The sequence below is a fragment of the Megascapheus bottae genome, chromosome 22 (genome assembly GCF_031878675.1).
Source record: "Megascapheus bottae isolate mThoBot1 chromosome 22, mThoBot2.hap1, whole genome shotgun sequence".
In the NCBI taxonomy this organism is placed as follows: Eukaryota; Metazoa; Chordata; class Mammalia; order Rodentia; family Geomyidae; genus Megascapheus; species Megascapheus bottae.
Window position 1 is genome coordinate 30,660,078 of NC_143530.1, and position 26,110 is coordinate 30,686,187.

The following is a 26,110-nucleotide window of genomic DNA, read 5'->3' on the forward strand; positions in this document are numbered from 1 at the left end:
GTGAATATACACCATATTTCCTTTACTCATCCGTGAATGGAAATTTTTTGACTCCATCATTTTCTTTCAATGTCAGTTAGAAAAATAAGAAGTGACACCATGGGGTCATGCCCCTATAAGCTCTCCTGTTTACCACCTGGGTCTTATGGGCCTCTATCACTTCTAGGAGCAGATGGTAGCTCCCCTCAGTCATCTAGCCCTCAGATTCCACCAGTCAGAGGGGAGCAAGCACCCTTTTTTAGGAAGCAATAACCCCAACTCCTCAGTAACAATGCCCATGGATTGCCAGCAAAAGCCACAGATTCCTGGAACTCTGGCATCCCACAGTGCCTACTCTCTTTCCCCACCCTGTGTCACCCAGCTGAGGTTGACTCCAGGCCAGCCATGGTCCTGTTAGCTACAGATGGTGACACAGTAATCAGATAAAGATGGGGAAGGAGGGTAGGAGAAGAGTAGCATGGACAGGCAGGTTATTTCTTCTCACACCTTTCCCCATAGCCATTGCTTCTGATTTAAATGCGTTTTTCTTAGATCTGCAAAGAGGTTTCAATTTAACTCTTGAGTTTATGAATACAATGCATCTTGAACAATGTCATCCCCTCCTTGGTTCTCCCCATCCATCCCAGCCCCCTTCAATTTACCTAGTTCCAAACCTCACCTACGTACATTGAAATATTATGACTGTATTTGCACTCTCTCCATTTGTTCACCCCTACCCTCCCCTACCTCCCCACAACACAGCTTCCTTGTCACCTGCCTATTTTTGCTGATGAGGAAGCACAAGGCCTAATTACTAGGCAATACACTAAAGTGACTTGATCTTGTGTAAATTAGTTCCAAATGACAGTACTTGAGGTAAATTTGGCAGAAGCATGTGGTGGTCTCCTTGGGTGAGGCAAGGGACTGGCATCTTGGCTGTCTGACACTTTAGCCAAGGTTTCTTCTCTGCACGCCTGGCATTTGCTGTAATTGGCCATTGGTAATCCACTTGTGGAGCAAAGTGGGGGAAAGTTCGTGAGGTGAGCCTGTGGCACTTAGCCAAGTAACAATAGCTGTCACTCTCTCTTGTTTAACCCTATAGTGGAGTACGACAAGGAGTTCTCCCCTCGCCAGCGACACCACAAAGAGTTCAAGTTCAACTTATCCCAGATTCCTGAGGGTGAGGCGGTGACGGCTGCAGAATTCCGAATCTACAAGGACTGTGTTGTGGGCAGTTTTAAAAACCAAACTTTTCTTATCAGCATTTATCAAGTCTTACAGGAGCATCAGCACAGGTATGAAGGCTCAAGGAAGCCCCCCTCCCAACGTGGGACTGTCCCCCATTTCTCCTGTCATCACGTGGCATCCCAAGTATGTCTGTGGCAGGTGCATTGGAGCTCAGGGGTGGCCACAAGCATGCAGGCGGGAGAATTGTGGAGTACATTTCCCGTAGTTATCTTCTTGTCCACAAGCCAGTGAGTGGTATTGACTAAGCATCCTTTGAGATCAGACACCTGTGTCATCTCCCAAGGGTAAAATATCACTCGATACTGCTTGGTGCCCAAATTCTATGGTGATACTTATGAGAGATACTAACTCAGGTGGCTCAGCCAGATATTTTTGCAGCTAATATATATGTGTATATGTTTGGATAAGTGTGTATGATGTATTTCTTTTTTAACCACTGATCCAAAGTATGAATAGACTTTCTTTTCCTCCCATATGCATATTATTCCCTTCCCTTCCCTTGCCCTCCTTTACCTTCATTTCTTCCCCCTTTCCTCGTCCTTCCCTCTCTCCTTCCTCCTCTCTCTTTTGTTGTTTGGTGATACTGAGGTTTGAACTTGGGGCCTTGCTAGGCAGACTCTCTACCCACTTAAGCCACACCTCCATCATTATTCTTATTTCCTAAAGCAAATCCAAACCATTGTGCAAAAATTCTCCAGCAAAGGATGCTCATGGAACTTCTAGCAATAAAGAAAACCTCCAGGGAGCAATTGTTGGAAGACAATGGGAAGAACAGAAGGACAAAGTACAGCAAGGGTTAGTTCAAACCTGTAGGACACCAAAAAGAAATGAAGGTCTTTGAACATGGCTTGGTATTTAGACATCCATTTATTAGGAGAGAGAAGAGCAGATATGTAGAGTAGCAGCATTGTAGTTTTCAATGCATAGAAACCAACCCATTGCCATGACAGTCTGCTAATTATACTGTAGACACAGAAATGATAATGAAGGGAAAGAAAAGACAGGGACAGGCAAGCTCAGGCTTTCAGGCTCCTAAGTGATTTTTCACTTTAATTTTAGAAATTAAGTCCAGATGCTTGCTTTGAGTCTTGGAATATGAACTTCACAATACAGTTGAAAAGTTAAGGAATAACTTCGTTTTCTTCTGAACTTCGTGATCTGTCACAACTCTGCAACTGTCCCTATGAATGACTCATGTCCTTATTGAAAGCAACAACAGAGTCTTACTCACCCTTGTGTATCTTCATGTGTGGATGGAAAAACTAGGAGGAGAGGCGAAAGCCTTATATTGGGGACCCATCAAGGTATTGGGGGACATTTCATAGTATTGAACATACAACAATGGCTTAGCCACCTGGGATTATTCAGTAACATGTGGTATCTTTATAAAGGACCCAAATTTCTGAGTGAGGGGGAAGTTTTCAGATGTCTGAGTTTCATCCCTCAAGTGAAAGTCAGTTCTATAGCTTTCCAGTGTACAAACTGGAGAGCCTCTTTGGGGCCACAAGTCACTGCTTGCTATATATGTGTCTTTGGTTCTTTGGAAAGAATTGGTATTCAGAGACTCTTGGGCACGATTTTAGCCTTGGACTTTTCAGTCTGCATAATCATTTATTCTATTCTATTTCTCTGATGGGAATAACCTACTGGTACCTTTGTAGCTGTGAAGTTTTTTTGGAGTGTATGGTTTTCCCTGTCCCATGGGGAAAGCATTATAGTAAAAACTTGATGCTGTAAATTATTGGCTAAGACTTTTTCCCCAAAAAATTATTATTATTATTATTATTATTATTTTAAGAGAGCTGACAGAACTTTTGTGAGGTTTATACTGAACTCCAGCCAGAAAAGAACAGCTGCCTTGTGCTCACGACGGTGGAGACATACTTCCTTGAGGCCCTCAGTGAGTTTGGAAAACAAAATCTTGAATAATCCCAACTTTGGATGGCTCCCTCCCAAAGCAGAGAGCTGTCAGTTTGTTGCCTCCTACAATGGGAGCATTTGGCAATGGGATGAAGTTTAATTCTTGTGCATCAGAGAGGGAAAGTATTGGGAGGACTGGGAAAAAGTTATGTTTTTAAAGGGTTGTATGCTGGCCAGGGGAAGGTTTTCTTATCTGCAGGCCAGAAGCCCAGGCCTCCTGCTGCTTCGTCCAGAGGCTTCCAGACTTAGCTGCAGGGCTCCTTGGTTGGAGGCAGAAGAGTGGGGGGGGGGGAATGTTGATCTCCCCATCTGTGCCTCTTGGGTATCTTGGCTACATACCCTTTTCCAAGTTTGTAAAAGAAATGTATTTGTCTAATCTGTGTTTAAGTGAAATTTCTAGCACTTGACGGACTCACATCATTTAGAAAATGTTCATGTTGCAAAATAGTTGGCCTCCTTGAAAAAAAGGGGTGAGGAGAAGTCAGGGTTCCATACTTTGCTTTTTCTCTTTCTCGGTTAAAGCCTTTGTTTCCTTCTTTTATTCTGCAATAGTGGGCGTGAACCTAGGACCTGGGGCCTGCTAGGCAAATGCTTTAGGAAAATGGTGTGTTGAGTTAAAGAAGGACAGGAAAGATTCAGGTTTGATATGAAAGAGTTGTATCAGTTAAGTTTTTAGAAAACAAAAAAGCATGGTGCTGGGGGCTCAGTCCTGTACTCTCAGCTACTCAGGAGACTCAGGTCTGGAGGGTCACATTGAAGCCAGTCCTGCTGCCCCCCCCCCAAAAAAAAAGTTTGTTAGCTACACAGGAGACTGAAATCTGAGGATGAGTCAAAGCCAGCCCAGGTGGGAAAGCCCATGAAACTCTTTATCTGAAATTAACTACCCGCTCACTCCACTCCCACTCCCCCCCTCCAAAAAAAAAAAAAGCCAGAAGTGGAGCTGTGGCTTAAGTGGTAGAGCTAGCCTTGAGAGAGAAAAAAAAAAGTAAAGAAAAGAAAAAATACTAGTACTTGAGTTCAAGCTCCAGATTGACACAAACAAAAAAACACTCCATATTTGTGAGTGTGTGCTTTAATCGTTTTAGTAGTGGGGTTTGAACTCAGGTCCTTGACTTTGCCTGGCAGGTACTTTATCATTGGAGCCAAACCTGATCTACTTTGGTTATTTTAGGGACAGGGTTTCACTTTTTCTGTCTGCCAGCTTACGCCATGATCTTATTTATGCTTCCTACCATAGCTAGGATGAGAGACATATACCACTACCCTACATTTTCCTAGTGGGGTGGTGTCTTAAAATTTTTATGCTTGAGCTGGCTTCCAACCATGATCCATCCTCTCCATCTCTGTCTTCAGAGTAGCAAAGATGACAGGCATGCATCTTCTTCACGTCTGGTTGTGGCAGATTCCTTGCCTTTCATATATGAGGCCCTGGAAGCCATCCATAACACTTTTTAAAAAATGTAGACCTGTCAGACAGCTTGGAAAAAGCATTCTCTTACACTCTCTCAATAGGAGTTTACCATGCCCCATCAGATATACAAGTCAGGCATGCCACCTTTGAGAGAATGAAGCAGGGCTTATAGGAACTTTGCCAAGACCAAATAATGCCTCAACTCTTGTTTTGAGACCTCCTAGCAGCCACCAATCCACAGAGGGACTGGGGATAAAGACAGGATATCAGGAGGTAAAGAGCAATCCCCTCTGACATGTCTCTATGTCTGCATTTTTTAAAAAATGATCTTCGATGTGAACTTCCCAAAAGGGCTTCATTCTGATCCACTGGTAGTATAAGAACATTCTGGCAGAATTCAGGCTCTGGATGCTAGGAAAATCAGTATGCAATTTCCTCAAAAAAAAAATAAATAAAAATAGCTGGGTGCCAGTGACTCATGCCTATAATTCTAGCTACTCAAGAGACTGAGAGTTGAGGATTGTGATTTGAAGCCAGCTCAGGCAGGAAAGTCTGTGAGACCATTACCCCCAACTACCTACCACAAACCAGGAGTGGCTTGAGTAGTAAAGTGTTAACCTTAAGTAATAGAAGTTCAGGGAAAATGCCCAGGCCCTGAGTTCAAACCCCATGGCCAGCATGTGTGCACATGTATCCACACATATATACACACTAATAATATTGCCATATGATCCAGCTATATTCTTTTCTACATATCTAAAGAATCAGAGTCCAGTGGGGTAGAGATATATGCACATTCCTGATATAACACCACCCTACAATCAATCTGTGTGCCCAGGAATGGATAAAGAAAATAGTCATAAACACACAATTTGAGAATCAGTGATAAAGAAGGAAAGGCTTGGTTCAGTGGCTCACACCTGTAACCCTAGCTACTTTGGGATATGGAGATTGGGAAGATTATTCAAGGCTACCCTAGGTGAAATAATTGCAAAAGACTCCATCTCAGACAATAAAAATTAGGCCTGGTGGCTTGTACTGGTCATTCTACCTATGCTGAAGTGTAAATGGGAGGATCATAATCCGGGCCAATTTGGGCATAAACACAACACCATAGAAAGGGCATCAATATATGGGAATTAATGCACCATCTATCTGGCAAATATCATGTAACCCTTCTATTAATGACAATAAAAAATATATGAAAAAAGAAAAAAAATTAAAGCAAAAATGAATAGGGACATGGCTGAAGCTACAGAGAACTTGCTTGGCAAACACAAGGATCTGAGTTCAAATCCTTTTATCACCAGAAGGGGTGGAGGAGAAAAGTATGTCAGATTCAGGAAATGGGTGGTATTATAGATTAAGTGAAATAAGCCATTCTTTTAAATATAATTGACATGCAGTATGTCCCTCCCTCCCTTCTTCCCCTCCCTCCCTCCCTTCCTCTCCTCCCTCCCTCAGTTCCTCCCTTCCCTTTTTTTGTGCCAGTACTGGGGCTTGAACTTAGGGGCCTGGGCACTGTTCTCCTCTTCTAGCTTTTTAATGGTTGATCGGAGATAAGAGTCTCATGGACTTTCCTGCTTTGGACTGGCTGTGAATGTGTTCCTCAAATCTCAGCTTCCAGAGTAGCTAGTATTATACGCACAAGCCATCAATATTCAGCTACATGTTTTCTCTTATGTGTGGCATCTAGGCAGGAAAAGAAAGAAAGAAAGAAAGAAAGAAAGAAAGAAAGAAAGAAAGAAAGAAAGAAAGAAAGAAAGAAAGAAAGAAAGAAAGAAAGAAAGAAAGAAAGAAAGAAAGAAAGAAAGAAAGAAAGAAAGAGAAAGAAAGAAAGAAGGAAAGAAATGAAGGAAAGAAATGAAGGAAGGGAGAGGGAGGGAGGGAGAGAGGAAGGAAGGAAGAAAGGAAGGGAGGGAGGGAGGGAGGGAGGGAAGGAAGAAAGGCAGGCAGGCAGGCAGGCAGGCAGGCTGAGATCTGAGGATTGTAATTTAAAGCTAGCATGGGCAGGAAAGTTTGTGAGGCTCTCATCTCCAAAAGGCCACAGTGGTGCTGTGACTCCAGTGGTAGAGCACTAGCCTTAAGCACCAAAGCTTAGGGACAATGTCCAGGTCCAGAGTTCCAGACTGGGGATCTGCCAAAAAAAAAAGAGGCAGAAAAGGTGGGGAATAAGAGTATATAATTGATAGTAAATATAATCAGAGTATCGTATATGCGAGTATGGAAGTGTGAAGATGAAACCTCTCACTTTGTGCAATTACTCTCTATAAATAATGAAAGATTTTAGACTCTGGTACTTGGATTTTCAAATTCTTTCTATGGAAAACCATTAGTCAATCTTTATGCTCTCTCGGTCAACTATTGTGTTATCAGCTGTGTTTCTAGAGGAGGGTAAGAAAGACTAGAAAAGACTTGACAAGCATATTGGACTTCTTCACAATATTGTTGTTCTAACCATTGGCTTCTTTGACCTCTGTATGGCATACTCTGCTGTCTTTGCCATCCGACCTTTCCTGTTCTTGCTTAGCCAGCACTGTGGTTCCATGTTGCTCTTCATGTATCCCCATGACCTCTATTTCTAGAGCGTATTTACTTCCTTGTTTGTTTATTTGCTTGCTTGCTTGTTTATTTTTGCTGGTCCTGGAGTTGCAATTCAGGGCCTGGGCAATGCTGTCCCTGGGCCTCTTTGTGCTCAATGCTAGTGCTCTGTCACTTGAGCCATAGCACCACTTCTGGCCTTTTCTGAGGAGTTTGCTGGAGATAAGAGTCTCATGGACATTTCTGCCCAAGCTGACTTGGAACAGAAATCCTGAGGTCTCAGTCTCTTGAGTAGCTAGGATTATAGATATGTGCCACCAGCACCCAGCTTTAGAGCGTTTTTTATTGAAGAGTTTTGAGGTTTTTATCTACTCTTTATGGACATGCTCTTTCTGTTTTAAAGTGAATTTAAATTGTATTTCTAGAAGTCAAAGGGAATCTCTTGAAAGCCAGTAGGAAATTTTAAGAGGCATGATGAATAATGAGTCGTGGTCCTGTTTGGCACATAAATTGGCCACGCAGCCTCTGATAGCTTTGATATTCCATTCTATACAATATGTTTTGGCAGCTGGTTTTTTATTTTTAAGCAGCGGACTATCTTCTCTATGATAACTTTTCTTACTCATGTTTTATCATGTTGTAATCTTTGGAAGACATTTAAAGCGATAATTTAAAATACATTTCTTCCTGGTATACATATATACATGCTTATATATATATATATGTACTCTTGTATGTGTGTGTATAAAGATTGTGTTATATCTTTGTTGCTAATGTCTGAATCTGCAGGTTGTGAATAAAGCCATAATGGAGGAGACTAGGCATAACTGTTATATTTTGAAAAAGATTTTATTAGGTCAACTCACAGTCTAGCTTTCTGAGATCCTTAGGATATAGATTGAATTATCACCTTAAATTTTGATTAAATTCTTGGATTCAGACATGTTTTAAAGTTTTCCCAGAAAAAAAAGTGTTAAATGGAAAATGCACAGAATTGACCAGAAGTTTTAGTTAGCTACTTAGAAATAAAGGGTACAGAAGTAAGTTAGAAGAACAAAGGTGAGTTAGGCCTGGACATTGAGTTATAGTAGAGATCCCCAAAGGCAGAGAGACACAGAAACCATGTTATCAGTAGAGTGTAGTATACTAATGGGGACTGTGGGGACATAATTGGGTCCCTAAAGTAGACAAGACAGCCCAGGGATAGATAGATAGATAGATAGATAGATAGATAGATAGATAGATAGATAGATTGATAGATTGATAGATTGATTGATTGATTGATTTATTCTGGACAATCTTATCTAACTAGCCTAGTACCATTGATTGAAAATACTATTCTTGGCCGGGAATTTGTCCTAGTGGTAGAGTGGTTAGCATGCACGAAGACCCGCGTTTGATTCCTTGGTACCACATACATAGAAAAAAAGCTGGAAATGGTGTTGAGGCTTGAGAAAGCCCAAGGACAGAGCTCAGGCCTTGGGTTCAAGCCCCACGACTGGCAAAAAAGAAAAATACTATTCTTAGGAATTTCAGTGGTACCTATTATACATAAGGTGCTTTTGTATGTGTGGGTCTGCTTCCTGGATCTTTATTTTGTTCCACTGATTACTTTTCTTTTCTTGTACAAATACGGCATTGTCTTGATTCTTTCCATTTTACAGTGATTACTAATGCCTGGTGTATACATCTCTCAAATTTGTTTTATATATAATTTATATAATATATATGGAGGGAGTGGGGGATAGGGAGGCTATTAATGACCTTTTTTTGTATTCCCATGTAAACATTAAAATCTGTTAAATTTTCACTTTCCATAAAAACAAACTTTCTGGGCTTCTGATTCGAATTGCATCAAACCAAAATGAATTTGGGAAGAATTTACAGTATTTAGCACTATTGACTATGCATCCAAGAATATGGTGTTAAATCTTGGTTTAATAACAATAATATGTAGTTTTGTGTTGATCATTTTTATTCAGTTAACTTTAGGTTTTCTTGATGCTACTGTAAAAGGTATTAGGGAACTTTCAGTGTTTAATTATTTCTGGAAAAATAGGTGGCTTTTTTGCAGGTAGTTTTGTTTTATAGTGTTACTTCATGCTTCCACTATGCTTTTTTGCTCACTTCTGGCTATATACTGGCTTAGTGGAGATATGAGTCTCAAGATTTGCCAGCTCTAGCTGGCTTTGAACCTCGATCCTCAGATCTCAGCCTCCTGAGTAGTTAGGCTTATAAGCATAAACCATGAGTGCCCAGTTCAGGTGATTTTTGTGTAATGCCCTTGTATCCAGCAGCCTTTTGTAATTTACCTATTAATTCTAATAATTTTCCTACAATGGTCTTTATGGAATTTCTGTAAGCATAATCATACCATCTATAAGGTTTTACTTCTTCTTCCCTAATTCCTATATTTGTTCTCATTTTCTTCTATTGTGTGGATAAGAATGTCCAACACAACCACATTGTTGAATTTCACTCTGAATTCTATCATACTTCTAATCTCAGAAATCCATGTAAAAGTTTTTGTTTTTGTTTTTGCCAGTCTTGGGGCTTGAACTCGGGACCTTGGCACTGTCCTTGGACACATGTTGCCCAAGCCTAGCACTCTGCGTCTTGAGCCACAATGCTACTTCCAGCTTTTTCTGTGTATGTGGTACTGAGGAATCAAACCCAGGGCTTTGTGCATGCTAGGCAAGCACTCTACCACTAGGCTATGCTCCCAGCCCCTCATGTAAAGCTTTTTCCTTTTTCTTGAAAGATTTTATTAATACTGACTTTTACATCATATTTCAAATGTCATGTTTAACAAACAAGTATTCAGGAAGGGAGTAGATTTTAGAACATAATTAAAATTAAGCTGAGGGTTTGTGTGTCATAGATACATATCAATTTATATAACGTTATGTCTATAGAGTATATATCCCATCATAGATTTTTATGTAGTTATGTTTATATCACCAAGACCATGTCCATAACCTTGGGTACCCGAATATTGAGTCATTGCTCTTGTACTGTTTGGATCTAATATCCACATATCAAGGAGACCATGCCATGTAAAGTTTTTAATCTGGGTGATTAGGAGGAAGATTTATTACTTCATTGTTAATGGTGATTGATGGAAATATTCTCTGGGTACTCTCAGAATAAGGAAGGTATCCTTTATTCTTAGTTTTCTAAATGTTATTCATTGTTAGTAATTAGTATTAAATTTTATCTGTTTTTTTTCCAGAATTTAAGATGATCACCTGATTTTTCTCTTACATACTTTTGATTTGGCTACTACCTTAAATGATTTTCAAATGGCAAATCAATTTCACAATCTTGGAACAAATTTAACTTATGACTTATTACCCTTCTTATATAAGACCATCTTCGAATCTCATACCTGACAGCTGGTATCTACTGACTTGTGGGCCTATTTCCATTATCTTTTTTTTTTTTTTTTTATGCCAGTCCTGGGCTTGAGCTCAGGGCCTGAGCACTGTCCTTGGACTTTCTCAAGGCTAGAGCTCTACCACTTGAGCCTCAGCACCACTTCTGGCTTTTTTCTATGTATGTGGTACCGAGGAATCGAACCTGGGTCTTCATGCATGCTAGGCAAGCACTTTAACCACTAGGCCAAACTCCCGGCCCCCCATTATCTTTTCATTCCCTTGACTTCCCCCTTCCATTTGCCTTTATTTTCCTGGCATCTGACAATTTTTTATATATTAAGTTTGGGATATTATTTTCACAGCACAATTCCAGATATTACTGCCCCCTTCTAGATTGGATTTAATGTTCTTTTGAAAGGCAGGTAAAATTCAGCCAGTTTTTCCCCCAGGGGGGACTCCTGGGTTTTAGGTTTAAATCTCCCTAAGGGGTTTCAGCTCTAAGTCTAGGATGCTTCCTAGAAGCCTTCTTCTTTGGTGGCCTCGGAACTCTAACATTTGATCCTCAGTATCCTGAAGCTGCCAAAAACCTCTATTCTTAATCCTCTCACCAGTTTCTTTCTGCTTGTTTTTCTCAGCTTCTCAATCCATGTATGCACAGAGTAATGACTGGCAAAGATCTCAAATGAAAACAGTGGCGATCAAGGCAGCCAGAACTTCAGGAAAGAAGCTGCCTAGCACAAACCCAAGCTTGTTTACGTAGTGTTTATTCATTCACAGCAATGTAGCCTCTTGCCTCTGGGACCCTTGCCCTTCATGATCTAGCTGTCTTGACTTTGGTTGTTGTTATTGGTGTCATTATTGTTGTTATTAAGTCAGTGATGTTATTCCAAACTTGTTCCAAGTGTGTTAAAGACTGTCATCTTCTTTAAAATATACTTTTATTGTAATTAATAGAAGGGTTACATTATATTCGCCAGATAGAAGGTGCATTACTTCACAAACATTGCTACCCTTTCTCATGTTTTTGTCCGCATTTTCCTCCTCCCTAAAGACTGTCTTCTGTTTGGTCTATGCCTCATGGTAGGAAAACTCAAATGATCTGAATTAAGGTGACTACAGAGCTGGGAGCGTGGCCTAGTGGTAGAGTGCTTGCCTTGGATGCACAAAGCCCTATGTTCAATTCCTCACTACCATACATACAGAAAAAGCCAGAAGTGGTGCTGAGGCTCAAATGGTAGAGCTCTAGACTTGAGAAAGCCCAAGGACAGTGCCCAGGCCCTGAGTTCAAGCCCCAGGACTGGTTTAAAAAAACAACAACAAGATGACTACAAACTCAAGTCTTACCTGTATCTGGTAAGTTGCTCAGAGATGACTTTGAACAGGGGTGTGTGTGTGTGTGTGTGTGTGTGTGTATGTATGTGAGAGAGAGAGAGACAGACAGACAGACAGACAGACAGATTAAACCATTATTTTTAGTTACTCCTCAGTTTATCTGATATGTCATAGGCACAATGCTAGTTATTATTTTTATTATCCTCATTTGGAAGTCTTCTTTCATGAATCCCCACAAAAGTTCAAGTCTGTATCATGGACCAGATGTTGTAGTTGTTATCACCAAAATCTGCTGGTGCAGTAAACCTGGTTCCAGCACCTGTGAGTCATGTCTTCAGAAAAGCATTCCTTTCAAGCTGTGGCTCTGTAGACTCCACTGGGTTTTGAGTAATACCTGTTGGGGTAAAGATAAAAAATTCAGCCTTTTAAATACAAGATGTGTTTCTTTTTTTCTATTTTTTCTAAAGAGAAGGGCAAACTTGAGAAAGCGAGGCTGGAAGGACACTATCACAGTTCAGGAGAGGAAAACCAAAGCCTTTTATCACTACATCCAGCTTGTCTCTTTGTCTGGCTTCACACCTGGGTCCCTTGGGGATTCCTGAAATCTTGGTCATCTTTGGCTCTCTCCATGTGGGCCTCAGGCAAGCAATGAACTGTTCAGTATTTGTTCCTTTGCTCTTGAAAATAGCTCAGGTTATATAACTAATTAGTTTCATCTTCCAGTTAAGTCCATATCCCTTCCACTTATAACTGTCTGCTACAAAACAAAGCATGGTCGAAGTTCTCAGTCTTATTTATATTTTTTGTTTTGGTAGTGTGTACGTATATATGAGAGAGAGAGATTGAGAGAGAGAGGCACAGTATAGAATTAAAGTTGACACTGAGAGTTACGTAGACTCAGAAGCAAAGATTTTATTATGGTGGAGGGTGTAGGGACACCATTCTTTGGGAACCTGCTTATCCAGTTGATAAGCTTTAAAGAAAAGATAAGTTTTTATTTTTGGAATCCCTTTGGTGTATCATTAATTGCTAGAAACAGAATGTTTTGGTTATGTTTATCTCCATTCAAAGCTTTCTAACTTTATGGGAAGCAAGGCATGGTAGTACGTAGGGTTATTTTACAAAATATTTATTTTTGAACTATTTTATTTCTCCATATTAATCAAGGATATGGAAATGTAAGACTGGGGAATTAAAATATATAGTGTTTGGACACATTTAAAAGTAGCAGGAATTCCTCATTCACACTTGAGTGATCCCCAGTGTAGACTAAAGTAGACTCCAGTATGTGGAACCTTGTTTATGTGACTAAACAGGAAGTTTGCTTAGGTACTTATGAACTTAGAGTATAAAGGATCCATCTCATACGCCTCTCTCTCTGTCTTGGGTACATAGAAGCAACTGTTCTTAAACATTGCCTCTTTGGACTTGATCTTAAAACTTCCAAGGGTTAGGTTAATGCATAAGAAAAACAAATACGTACTTGTGAGTCAGCCTTCATCTAAACTACACTGTTTAGGAAGACAAGGCATCCGAGGGTGTCATCCACTGTGCACCTACAAAGCAACTTCCCATATTTAGTAAAGTTGGGCCCTACCAATATTTAATAAATATGGGGGTGCCAGCATCACTGTAGAAGCTGCTAGAGATGCAGGTTTGCAGGCTCCACTGCCGACTCGCTGAGCCCTCAGGGCTTGGTGAGGGGCAGCAGGGTGTAAAATGAGCCTCCTTGGGGAATCCCATGTAAGCTTTGCTAAAGGACTACAGGCACAATGGTTAAATGCATGTGCAACCTTTGGGCAAAATGACATGCTCAAATCCCAGCTCTGTATGTTCCAACCATGTTACCACAATGGGGAAACTACTTAACCTCATGTTGCCTCAGTTTCCTCCTCTAAATCTGCGCTGGCATAAATGTTATGTATCTCTTGTGGGGCAATGAGGGGCTGCCATATGCCAGAGCACAGAGTAAATATTGTTAGTGTTTATTAAGTTTGGGGTGTGTGTGTGTGTGTGTGTGTGTGTGTGTGTGTGTGTGTGTGATGCTACTAGGTCTTGGATTTGGGGTCCTAGGCTCTTACTTGGCTTGGTGTTCTACCACTTCCAGATTTTTGCTTATAGACTTTTATTTTGGTTCAAGCTGGCTTTGAACCCCATCTTTGGATCTTAGGTTTCTGAGGAATGAGGATTGCAGGTATGAGCCACCAGCACCAAGCTTTGTTAGTAGTCTTTGAGCCAAGTGGTTTATACGTATGTTAAAGATGAAATAGCACTTACAGCATCTAGGTATATTTGGCATTTAAAACATCTCTCTTAGCCAGGCACTGGTGACTCATACCTAAAATCCTAGCTATTCAGGAGGCTGAGATCAAAGCCAGCCCAGGCAGGAAAGTTCTTGATACTCTTATCTCCAGTAAATTACGGGGAAAGCCAGAAGTAACACTGTGACTCAAGTGGCACAGCATTGGCTTTAAGCTAGTAAATAAAGCTTAGAGACAACATCCAGACCCAGAGTTCAAGCTCTAGGAGTGACAAAAAAAGAAAATATCCCTTTATGGTAACCATTAAAGTGAAAATTAATATCAATTGGCATAAAATCAGTTAGAACTTAGCCAATATTATAATATTTACTTGCCCTTGATACTCAAATTTGTGTACATGTATGTGTGTCTACATGCTTGCACATGCACAAGAGGAGAGAGAGAGAGAGAGAGAGAGAGAGAGAGAGAGAGAGAGAGAGAGAGAGAGAGAGAGAGGGAGGGAGAGAGAGAGAGAAATTTACCCTGGTTTGTAGTACTCTGTTTTCAAATGTCCTGTTTTTACTATCTTCCTTCTACCCAATTTGAAACATTAGCTCAGATGTTAGACCTAGCACAGTCCCCATTATACATTCAGAAAAGTATGTCACTGCTGGGTGCTGGTGTTTCACACCTGTACATAAGGTGGCTGACATTTGGAGATCACCTTTTGAAGCCAGCTCAGGCAGGAAAGTCTATGAGAGTCTTAGCTCCAGTTAGCCAGTAAAAGAGGAGAAGTAGTGCTTCAAGTAGCTCAAGTATTAGAGTGCCAATCTTATACAAAAATAAATAACTGAATAAAAAGCTAAGGGACAGTGCCTAAGCCCTGAGTTCAAGCCCCAGTATTGGCACAAAGAAAAGTATGTCATGGAAATAACCATTAATTCAGGGGTAAATAGTAAAGTTAGTTGCCCATGTAGGTTGGCTGATGTTGGTGATGAATCATGTAGACTTAATTTATCCCTCACTGTGTATATTAACTCTTCCCATCAATTCTTTGCTTCCTTATCCCCTGTGACCCTTTTTAATCATGTCTTCCCTCTTCCATTCAGGCCATTCATTTCCCTGTCCTTTTTCCCCCCTGTATTTTCCTTTTTTTTTCCAGATGACATTTTTCTGTCCCATCCCCAGCTTTCTCCTGTAATAGGTTCTATTTCCTCCATCATAAAACCTGCTCTTTTGTTGTTGGTGTTGTTGTTGTTGGTGGTGGTGGTGGTGGTTATAGAGCTTGAACTCAGAGCTTAAGCACTGTCCCTAAGCTCTTTTGCTCAATGCTAGCACTCTGCCACTTGAGCCACAGCTCAACTTCTGGTTTTGTTTTTTTTTTCTTTCTTTTAATTTATTGGAGATAACGAGTCTTGTGGACTTCCCTGCCTAGGCTGGTTTTGAATCACAATCCTCAGATCTCAGCCTCCTGAGCAGCTAGGATTATAGGCATGAGTCACCAGTGCCCAGCATAATCCTGTCTTGTTTTTTTGTTGTTGTTTTGGGTCTTTTTTGGAGGGTGGGGGGGTGCAGTCCTGAGGCTTGAACACTGAGCCTGGATGCTGTCCATGAACTTATTTTTGCTCACGGCTAGTTTTCTATCAATTGAGCCACAGCATTACTTCCAGATTTTTCTGAGTAGTTTGTTGGAGATAATCTCATGGACTTTTCTGCCCTTGCTGGCTTCAAACTGTGATCCTCAGATCTCAACCTCCAGAGTAGCTAGGATTAAAAGTGTGAGCCACTGGTTCCCGGCATAAACTCTAGTCTTTAAAAGCTCATTCCAATTCTTACACAGCCATTCCACAACGTGTACTTCGGGCAGGCTTTCTCTGCCTCCTCCAAACTCCATGTTCTTGAATGTCAGGTGTTCGTTGCACCATCAACACTTGGTAAATCATAACAAAGCAACCCTTAGCCATGGTTCAGCATGCATCTCTTCATCTCCAGAGCTTCCTCTCCCCAAATTCCTCCACCCCTCCCCCGTAAGATTTCCCACTCATTCTAGAGGAGGCAAGCTCAATTCTGTCCTTTCAGCACAACTGTGCCCTGGGCTTCCTTCAGGCCCACAGCTCCCTTCCCACAGTGCTCTTCATACAGTCTGTGTTATTTCTGGATAAGTGTTTTCTATGACCGTCCAGAATGGAATTTATGTCTCTCTCCATCTGAACTTCAAAGGTTTGGACTCAAGCTCCCCTCTTGCTGTTTTCCATGAACACCCGTGTCTGCCTGTCACAATGGTTGTCCCAATCACAGGGGGTGATTTGTCCACAGCGGGTGTGACACATCCATGACTGGGAGTGCTTTAAAAAGAGCACAATTGAGCTTAGCCATCACAGACTCTGCTGAGCAGCTGAGTAAACTCCCATAGCTGTATCTGCCCTTGGTACTCGGGAAGATGAGAGTAGATGACCTCCTCATGCTGAGCAGCCATACAGGCAGGGAAAATTGGCTATTTTCTTCTTGTCTAAGACATCTAAAAATCATAAACTGGATGCTGGTATCTCATGCCTGTAATCCTACCTACTCAGGAGGCTGAGAGATGAGGACTGAAATTCAAAGTCAACCCAGGCTACAATGTTTGTGAGATTCTTATCTCCAGTTAACTACCAGAAAACAGAAGTAGAGCTGTTGAACAAAAAGCTCCGGGACAATGCTCAGGACCTGAGTTCAAGCCCCATGACAGAGAGAGAGGGGTGGGGGAGGGAGGGAGGGAGAAAGAGGGAGAGAGAGAGGGAGAGAGAATTCTTAGGATATTTCCTTGGTCTCACAAAAATATTTGGTATAGGGGTTCAACTGTCACTGGTTTTCTGAAAAAATAATCTGATAGAAGAAGAAGAAAAAGGAGAAAGAGAAGGGGAAGGAGGAGGAGGAGGAGGAGAAGAAGAAAAAGAAGAAGAAGAAGAAGAAGGAGGAGGAGGAGGAGGAGGAGGAGGAGGAGGAGGAGGAGGAGGAGGAGGAGGAGGCGGCGGAGGCTTTCCTTCTTCTTATCACCAAGTTCTTCAACTTTCTGACTTGTGATCTTGGCTGTGTGACCATACAATGTCTAAGCCTCAGTTTCCACAGCTGCAAAGTAGAGATAGCAGTAATCCTAAATGCTAGGGTGTTACTGAGCCTGAATAAAGCATAGGAGATGAAAGGACTTTGTAACTTACTGAAAATTATGCTATTAGTATTGTGATGCTCAACTTACATTTAGTACAGGTTGAGTAAACATCTGAAATGCATAGGAACAGAAGTTTTGGATCGGAAAGAAGAAATCTTTAAGTGTGTACGTATGTCCATAAATATATATAATCTAATTATATATTATATAATATATGTGTATATAATATATACTATATGTATGTATACATATATATGTATATGTGCACATATATACATGCAGAGAGAGTGAGCTGTATTGGGACCTATTTCCAAGTATAAACACAAAGTTCACTTTTGTATGTACCTCATACACATAGACTGAAGATATTTATGAGTTTTGATTTTGTGACAGGCACACAACTTTTATGTAATAATTTTAGTGTGCCTGACTTTGTTTGAACCTCATTATATTGAAGTCAGGTATGGAATTTGCAAACTCTAGTGTCATGTTGGATGTTTTAAAGCATTTAGATAGAACATCATAGACCATTTTGGATTGAAGACCTTTCAGATTCAGGATGCTCAGCTTATATATAATTCTTGTAAAGTTTCTATCTCTGTAAGATATTGCGGCAAATTCTTCAACCCCCCAGAGCATTTGCATCTTTCATGACCAACACCTAACCCTCTCCCAGTAGTAAGGGGATTCTAGGTCACTCTGTTTCTGGAGGCCCTGAGATGTGAACCCAGGTTCAGATTCTCCCAGACATTCTCACAAAGCAACCAACCCTACACCTCACCTGTTGTGGCACATGGCAGGGGACTGGGAGAAAGAAACCCTCACACCATCTTTCCCTAGCCTCTGGGTTCATGTTAGTTGAAAACCAAAAATACAAATGACACACACGTATGGTACCAGCTACTTGAAAGGTGAGGTTGGCAGGAGGTCGAGGTGGACATGAAGGAGCGGGAAATCTTCTCTAAGGAAAGGAATTAGAGAACCCAACAGTGATGGGATGAATTTTATAGTCTACCTGAGAAAGGAGACTTAGTTACAGAGGAATGGATGGTTACTCAGAATGAGATGGGGCTTCTTATTTCTCCTTATTTCATGGTCACTAACTTAGTGACTTAGAAGTCAAAGCTAATCACAGCTTTGTGTTCAGCTGGATCCTGATTTTTATCTTCAACCTGTTTGTTACTTTCTCTTCTTAAAGTTCATTAGCTATCCAGTAAGTTATTAACCAATAACATCATAAAACATCATACAAGCAGTATATTGGGAAGTGGTGCTGTGGCTCCAGAGGTAGGATGGTAGCTTTGAGCTGAAAAGCTCAGGGACAGCACCCAGGCCAGAGTTCAAGCCTCAGACCAATAAAAAAACAAGCAAAAAAGACAAAAAAAAAAAAAAACAGTTTAGTAACAAATGAACTAAGCAGATATGAAAACAGATGAGCTATGTTTGCTTATAATTTAATTCCAAAGTGTCTTTGGTATGAGGAAAACAGCTCTTGGTGTTATGTGTTCAGGTGACAGCTGATATCCCTGAAGGGTCTGGACACATGACGTGTTCCAGTGGTGTTCCGGCAGGCAGAACCATGCCAGTCATACAGATGGGCACAGTCTGACATTTTTTTATTCTGACAAGTAGACACACCACAGTGAGACCCAGGGAACCACGTGGTAATCCTGCTCCGGTTTTTTTCTTTTCTTTTTTTTTCCAGAGACTCTGACCTGTTTTTGTTGGACACTCAAGTTGTGTGGGCCTCGGAAGAAGGCTGGCTGGAATTTGACATCACAGCCACTAGCAACCTGTGGGTGGTGACACCGCAACACAACATGGGGCTCCAGCTGAGTGTGGTGACCGGGGATGGTGAGCGGAGGGCGGCAGGTGGCTGGGAGGTGGCCTGCAGGGATTCCGTTCATTGCTCTGGAGCAGTTGTGCTAGGATCATGCTTTACATCTAGTCCTGGGCCCCAACCTGATCTCGCTTACTGTTCCCTTGTGGCTCTATTGAAAACCAAACATTCCCTTTAGTGACCCCCTCGCAAGGACTTGAAGACAAAGCTGGGGCCAAGTTACCTCCTGCCATGCAAGAGTAAAGATGGAAAGACCGGAGAACCAGAGAGAAAGGCAGGCAGTCTGGGGAGGTAGCTTGGAGGTGGCCCTGAGTTTTCTTCTCACAAGGCAGGAGCTGTCGGTGAACTCTGCCCAGAAGGTTTGCCAAATAGATGCTTGTGAAACCCTCTCCTTCTGAAGCAGCAAAGTGCAGGTCCCTGCCATGGCTCCCCCTGATTCCCAGTAGCTGGGGAGAAATAAGATCAGAAAGCAAGGTGAACATGGCTGAATGAGCTGCAGTGGCAGAGCCTGACAACTCCTTGGTTTGATTCATGTACATATGGCAGAGACCTGTGATTCTGCCCATCCACTCAGAGCTGGGCACGCATGGTGGAGAAAGGCACAAAGCTTTTTCCTTACACTCAGTCTTGGGTATTAGTCGCCAGGATCCTAGGAAGGGTCACACAGGGTGTAGCCCCAAGGGCAAGGTGCCATCGGGTAACGAGAGGCATACTTTGGTTTGCATTAAAGGACTCCACATCAACCCCCGCATGGCAGGCCTGGTGGGCAGAGACGGTCCCTACGACAAGCAGCCCTTCATGGTGGCCTTCTTCAAAGTCAGTGAGGTCCACGTGCGCACCACCAGATCGGCTTCCAGTCGGCGCCGACAACAGAACCGCAACCGCTCCACTCACTCCCAGGACGTGTCTCGGGTCTCTAGCGCTACAGGTGGGTGTGAATGCACTGTTCTGTACCCAGGGCTTCGGCTGCTCCAGCAGGTTCTGTGTGACAAAGACAGCGAGGATGCGCTGTGGCAGGCCCTCGGGAGGTCTGTGGAGTGGACTGCTTGTTGCTCCAAAGACTGGGGCTGCAGACATCCCAGCTGCCTCTTTATCCACAACAGAAAGAGTTCTATTCTCTTAGATTTCTTCGTGTTTTTTTTTTAATATCAAAGTCATAGATACACCTTAATTTTGATTTTTAGTAGTGTGCATTTCTTATTCAAAATTATTGAGGTCAAAAGAGCATCAAATATTGATTTATAGAGAGACCTGAGTCTGAGGAAACATATGTTTTACATGTAACTTGAGATATAGACTGAGGGTGAGTTTATGGTAGTATTGTGTATATGTGTGAAGGAGGGGCCTGGAATTTGAACTTAAGGCCTGGGTGCTTTTGGGCTCAAGGCTTTGAGCTACAGCTCCACTTCTGGTTATTGGTGGTTAATTGGAGGTAAGAGTTTCATTGATTTTTCTGCCTGAGCCAGTTTCAAACTGCAATCCTCAGATCTCAGCCTCCTGAGTAGCTAGAATTAAAGAACATTAAAAAAATTATCTTTACATAATTGTACAAACAAGCTTCAAATTCAGTGTCAGTGATTAGGAAATTGCATTTTGGTCGATGTCACCCATCATTCGTTCCTATCTCCCAGCCTCACCCGAGGAGTCTCTAGTTACGGAGCATTTTGGAATCTGTATTTTCACATTAGGATGTTCAAGCTGCTACAAACTATATGTTTGTGTATTTGTCAATGTTCTTAGCTGGAAATGATGACAAGTAAACTTTCAAACAGCCTCTAAAATGGATTTCCTCAGCCACTTAACTGGGAGGTTCAGAGGTTTCGCCTTTAGCACAGCTAGATCCATGGGTTCACAGGGTACTAACAATTTCTCTCTCTCCTCTGCCCTTTCTATTTCCCTAACTGGTGGAATTTTCAGAAAGACATTGTCTGGATAGACACCCCACAGTTTTAAGATTTCATCATCCTCAGAGACCTCACTTCAGACAGAGAACTCCTTTTCTGTAGTAGTTTTATCAGAAAGCCAGGCTATGATGTTCTTTAATGCTTATGTCCTGTCCCCTGGACAATCAGAATGTACTCTGATTGGCCAAGTCTACTCTGGCTGCTCACCCTTGGATCTAGAGTCAGCCCCATTTTGCCAAAAGAGGCAAATCAAGGGCATGAGACAGGAAATGGCCCCCAAGAGCCTGTCATGGTCTTTCCAATGCTGTGCCTTTTGGGGGAGGTGGCATGAGATCCCTGTGTAGAAATGGAGAGGAGAAGGCAATCCAGACATGCCCTACACACTGCTGACCATATAGCTAAGTGCTTTTGAGTTCAAATTCGGACATTTCCTACTCCAGACCTAGTTCTGGGATTTCTTTGATGGCTTCCACAGCACAGGAAGCAAGTAGGATGTTAAGATTTGCAGTCAGAGAACAGGCTCACAGAATTGTGGCCTTGTGACTTTGGACATAGCCAACCTGTTTGAACCTCAGTTTTCTTCTCTCTAAAGTGGGGGTGGTCAGCACTTTGCCTATTTGTTAGGATGCCTTGAAAATACGATGGATCTAGTTTATAAGAATAGCCCTTCAAGATGAATCACACCCTTGGTAGAAGGAGGCACTAAGGGTGTATGCTAGAAGTATCATCCTTTGAGAATATGTATTTTTCCAAATTGTTTCCGCATGTCATGTTCAGTACCTAGAGTTAACTTCCCTAAGTACTCACCCTCTCTCTGGGAAGAAGTGTCTCAAATTTTAGATTGTGTCTTAGCCATCTCTTTGACTGGTCACTGGGATATAGAACTAGAGAATCCACTACCCAATGTGCTGTGACATTTTGTGTCTTGTCCTAGTGTTTTCTTAGACGCACTGCAGGGGTGTTCTTGTGAACAGCCACGCCTGGAACTTTGAAAAAGAAAGGCATGCTTCCATATTCTTTCCAGAGGCCGTCTCCTGAAGAGAGCTCATGATCTGAGTGCTCCTCTGGGCATTGCAGTGAAGTTTGCCAGTGGCAGAATTCAATTTATTCATGAACTGTGGTCCATTTCATACTGGGAGCTCAGACCAGGAAGCATCTCTTGAATTGCTAATTGCTCTTTCAAATGAAAATTTCACTTGATTAATTCATTTGCTATGTACAACAAGTTCTTTTCATTAAGAAAACATGTTGTCCAGTTTGGGTTTTAACAATGTCACACAGTGATTATATACCAAGTTCTTTTCACCTTTTTTAAAAAAAAATTTTGACAAGTTAAAATGAGCTATGGATATTAAAATTGATCTGATTTGGGACAAACGTCCCAACTTTTCCTTGGTCTTCCCATTCTTCTTTAACTCCTGACTCAATTTTTCCTAAATTTGTTTTGTTCCTTTCTATGATCCTAGGCAAAAGAGTCTATACCAAATCTTTCTGGCCTTATGGGTGGTGTGTGTGTGTGTGTGTGTGTGTGTGTGTGTGTACACGTATGTGTACTAGGGATTGAAGTCAGAGCTTGAGTACTGCCCCTTAACTTTTTCTCTCAAGATTGGTGCTCTACCACTTGAACCATACCTCCACTGCCAGCTTTTTATTGGTTAATTGGAGATAAGCCTCTCATGGACATTTTCACATGGGCTGGCTTGCAGTCACCATCTTCAGATCTTAGCCTCCTGAGCTGCTAAGATTACAAGCATGAGCCACTGGAGCCTGGCTTACTTGGCCTTACATATTTAAAAGCCCCCAGAAAGCATTCTTACAAGGGATTTTCCTTCTCTTCTAAGACCCCTCTCCCGTGATCTAGAAAACTGCTTGTATTTGGCTGTGGAAGAATTGCTTTATATACTCGCTTTTCTTTATTCTTCTGTTCATGGGAGTTAACACACAGGTTCCTCTTCAGGAAGGAATTTCCAGAAAGATAGCTGGATAACCTGGCATGGTGGGCATCTGTCTCCTGTACTCCCCCAGGCCTATGGGGGGGCCTCTGGGGAGAGGGGGGGAAGGAACGGGGTGCTGGTGACCCAGTTCCAGTTGCTGAGTCAGAATAGCGGCTGTGTCTGGTGCGACTCCAGCAGACTTTCTCCTGATAAATCCTTCAGGAGGCTGAAGGCAGAGATTGCTTAGCCTCTGCTGCCCCCATCTTCTACCAGACACTCCCAGGGAACTGATTCTTCTCCGAAGCAACCATGTGCAGAAGTGGGTCAAGAAGTGAACACCATTCATCAGAATGCCTGTCATCAGGCTGAAGAGTGGCAGGGAAATAAGGGGATATTTTAGGAACTGAGCTAAGGCTACCTGAGAGAGCAAGACTAGTCCATGGCAAAGAAGCATCCATCTCCCTCCTCCCCACTGCCCCCCCCACCAAAGCCACTCTAACATAAGTGCTTGCCTTTCAAGCTGGCCTCTCCAAACACGTGTGCTGGGCTGTGGGTGGTTTCAAGGGAAGTCTCCCAGGAGGCTTTTCATGTGGCCTTGCTGACTCTGCAGCTGTCAGCTCCTCAGGAATGATAGATGTTGGGTGGGTTGCGCTTTCTCAACGAGCCTGGAGAGTCATGTGTATGGTTTTTACACATTTAACTGGAGCTCTGGACCAGGCTGCCCTGTGCCTCCAGTTCTTGACAACATACAGTGCTCTCTTTCTCCCCTGGAGTCTCTTAGATTCAGTATTTTGTCTCTTGGGGACTGTGATATCCCATGGCTAATCCATTGTGAGGTCCATGAGCCTTGAACGAAGATTCCTTTAGACACTTGTAAGGCCTACCTAGCTAAATTTCTAAGATCATCACAAGACACCTCCAAGGAGGAGGTACTTACTACCAAGTCCACTAGTGAGTCAGGTGCACTGAGTCTGAGGGGTTTTTCTGCCCTGTCAACCAACTGGCTGCTGGTGCTCATGACTCAGAATGTATCTTCATTTTGTCAGATGACAAGTGGAAGCACTGTCCGTCACTATTTGTAGTTTCTATAAAAGTGGCATTGTCTCTGTTATTCTTGATGTTTATCTATGTATTGTCAACACCCAGCTCTGCCACCCCCTCAGGGCCCTGTATTTCCTGGGAATGTTTTGTCTTTGTCCCCAATGCTACCAGTGAACATTTCTTAGAGTAAATTCTCCTTCCAGCTCTTTCCCAGTCACAAACATGTCCCGGTTAGGGACCCTGGGAGAAGTATAACTATGCAACTGTTTTGTTTAGTGGCATTGGAGATTGAACTCATGACCTTGGACTTGCTAGACAAGTGCTCTACCATGTAAGCTACGCCCCTAGCTCTTTTGCTTTCATTTTTACATAGGGTCTCGTGCTTTTGTGTGGGCTGGCCTTGAACTGTGATCTTTTTAGATAGGCCTCTCACGTGGATGAGATCACAGGCATAAGCCATCACACTTGGCTTGTTTTTGAGATCAGGTCTTACTTTTTCCAGGTTAGGTTCAAACCACAATCTTCTTGTCTGTGTCTCCTGAGTAGCTGAGATTACAAGTATATGCCACCAGAGGCCATGTGACATTTTTGCTCTTTATTTCACTTTGTACCACAGACTGGGAATCTCATTCTTAATAGTGTTTCTAGTAATTCAACCTTGGCTTGTATGAGTTGTAGTGCCAAAGATGAATGCATTCACCTTGGACAATCTCAGGCTTGGAAGGAATTGATATAGCCTAGTGATCCAAATTATATTCATTATCTCTTCAAACAAGTTCGAAATTTAATAGTCATTTTGAGCAGGGCACCAGTGTCTCACACCTGAAATCCTAGCTACTCAGGAGGCTGAGATCTCAGGGTCACCATTCAAAGTAGCTCAGGTAGGAAAGGCTGTAAGATTCTTGGCCAACTAAACACTAGAAAACTGGAAGTGGCACTGTGGCTCGAAGTGTTTGAGTGCTAGTGTTGAACAAAAGAGCTCAGGGATATCCTCTAGGACCTGAGTTAAATCCCATGACCAACAAAATACCCTTAATTGTTACTTTGTAGCTTAGCTTTCAGATGTCTTGGTTAAGAAACAAAGGCTTGTTCATACCATCCTTAATGAGCTGTACTCTTAATTTTCCACAGACGTGGAGGATAGGTATGAGCTTAGTGAATCTGAAGTTTAAAGTTATTTCAAAGGCCATGTTTATTATTCTCCACTCTATTTCCTCATTAAATCATTTTAAGACAATGGTTGTCAAGATATGAAACACTAGAAAATTTTTGTACTGCCTGTCTGGGTAATAAACCCTTGGGAATGTGTAAATGTCTTATAATTTGAAAAGACAGTACACGTCGAACACTTTTTATCTCAAAAGCCAAAATTTGAAACGTTCCAAAAAAATCCCAAACTTTCTGAGCACTCATAAAGTTCCAGATTTGGGATTTTCTGATTAGAGATACTGTACTTGATAAAGTCTACACAGATATCCCAAACTTAAAAAAAAAAGTTAGGCATGCATTTCAGATGAAGGCTGTACTACCTGTAACAAACCATAAACAGGGCTGCAAGATGGTAAATAACTCACCAAATATTACCCAGCTCTGGGAGGGTGCAGGAGATGCTCAGCCGAGGAAGTGGAAGAGCCAAGGGTGGACGCTTGGAGCACAGGGAATCTTTGAATTCTGTCTTTAAGGGGGGGCGCTGGTTGTTTGCATTTGTTACTTTTGTGTCACCATGACCAAAATAACCAGAGAACAACTTAGAGGAGGAAAGAATTCTTTTGGCTTATGGTTTCAGAGGTTTCATCCATGGTTTCATGGCCTCATGGATTTGGACAGACATGGCAGCGGAGCTTCCACTCCTCATAGCAGACAGGAAGCAGAAAACAGGGAAGGTTCTAGAGACCAGATGTAATCTTTTGAGGCATTCCCTCAGTCACCCCCTTACTCTAGCTAGACACCACTTCCTACCCAAACAGCACCACCAGCTGCAGCCCAAGTATTCAACCCACGAGCTATAGGATTCCATCTCTAGCCTCTAAAGATCCATAGAAGCCATCTTCTAATGTAAAATGCATTTGGTCCTTCTGCAAAACTCCCCCAAAGTCTCTACAGTTCTACTATTGTTGCAATTCCACTCTGGTCTAAAGGCAAATCCTTAGCTATGAGCCTTCGTACAATAAAAATAATAATGAAGTCCTGTACTT

The 26,110-nt window shown here is 42.1% G+C and overlaps 1 protein-coding gene across 1 annotated transcript in view; it reads left to right on the plus strand.

Annotated features, from left to right (window-relative positions):
- Positions 1 to 26,110, plus strand: part of Bmp6 (bone morphogenetic protein 6) — a 162,455-nt gene that overhangs the window by 127,323 nt on the left and 9,022 nt on the right. Inside the window, exons 2-4 of the mRNA XM_090356447.1 lie at positions 1,082 to 1,274; positions 18,902 to 19,050; positions 19,767 to 19,964. Of these exons, the coding sequence (XP_090212573.1) occupies positions 1,082 to 1,274; positions 18,902 to 19,050; positions 19,767 to 19,964 (540 nt within the window). The remainder of the gene's footprint in view (positions 1 to 1,081; positions 1,275 to 18,901; positions 19,051 to 19,766; positions 19,965 to 26,110) is intronic.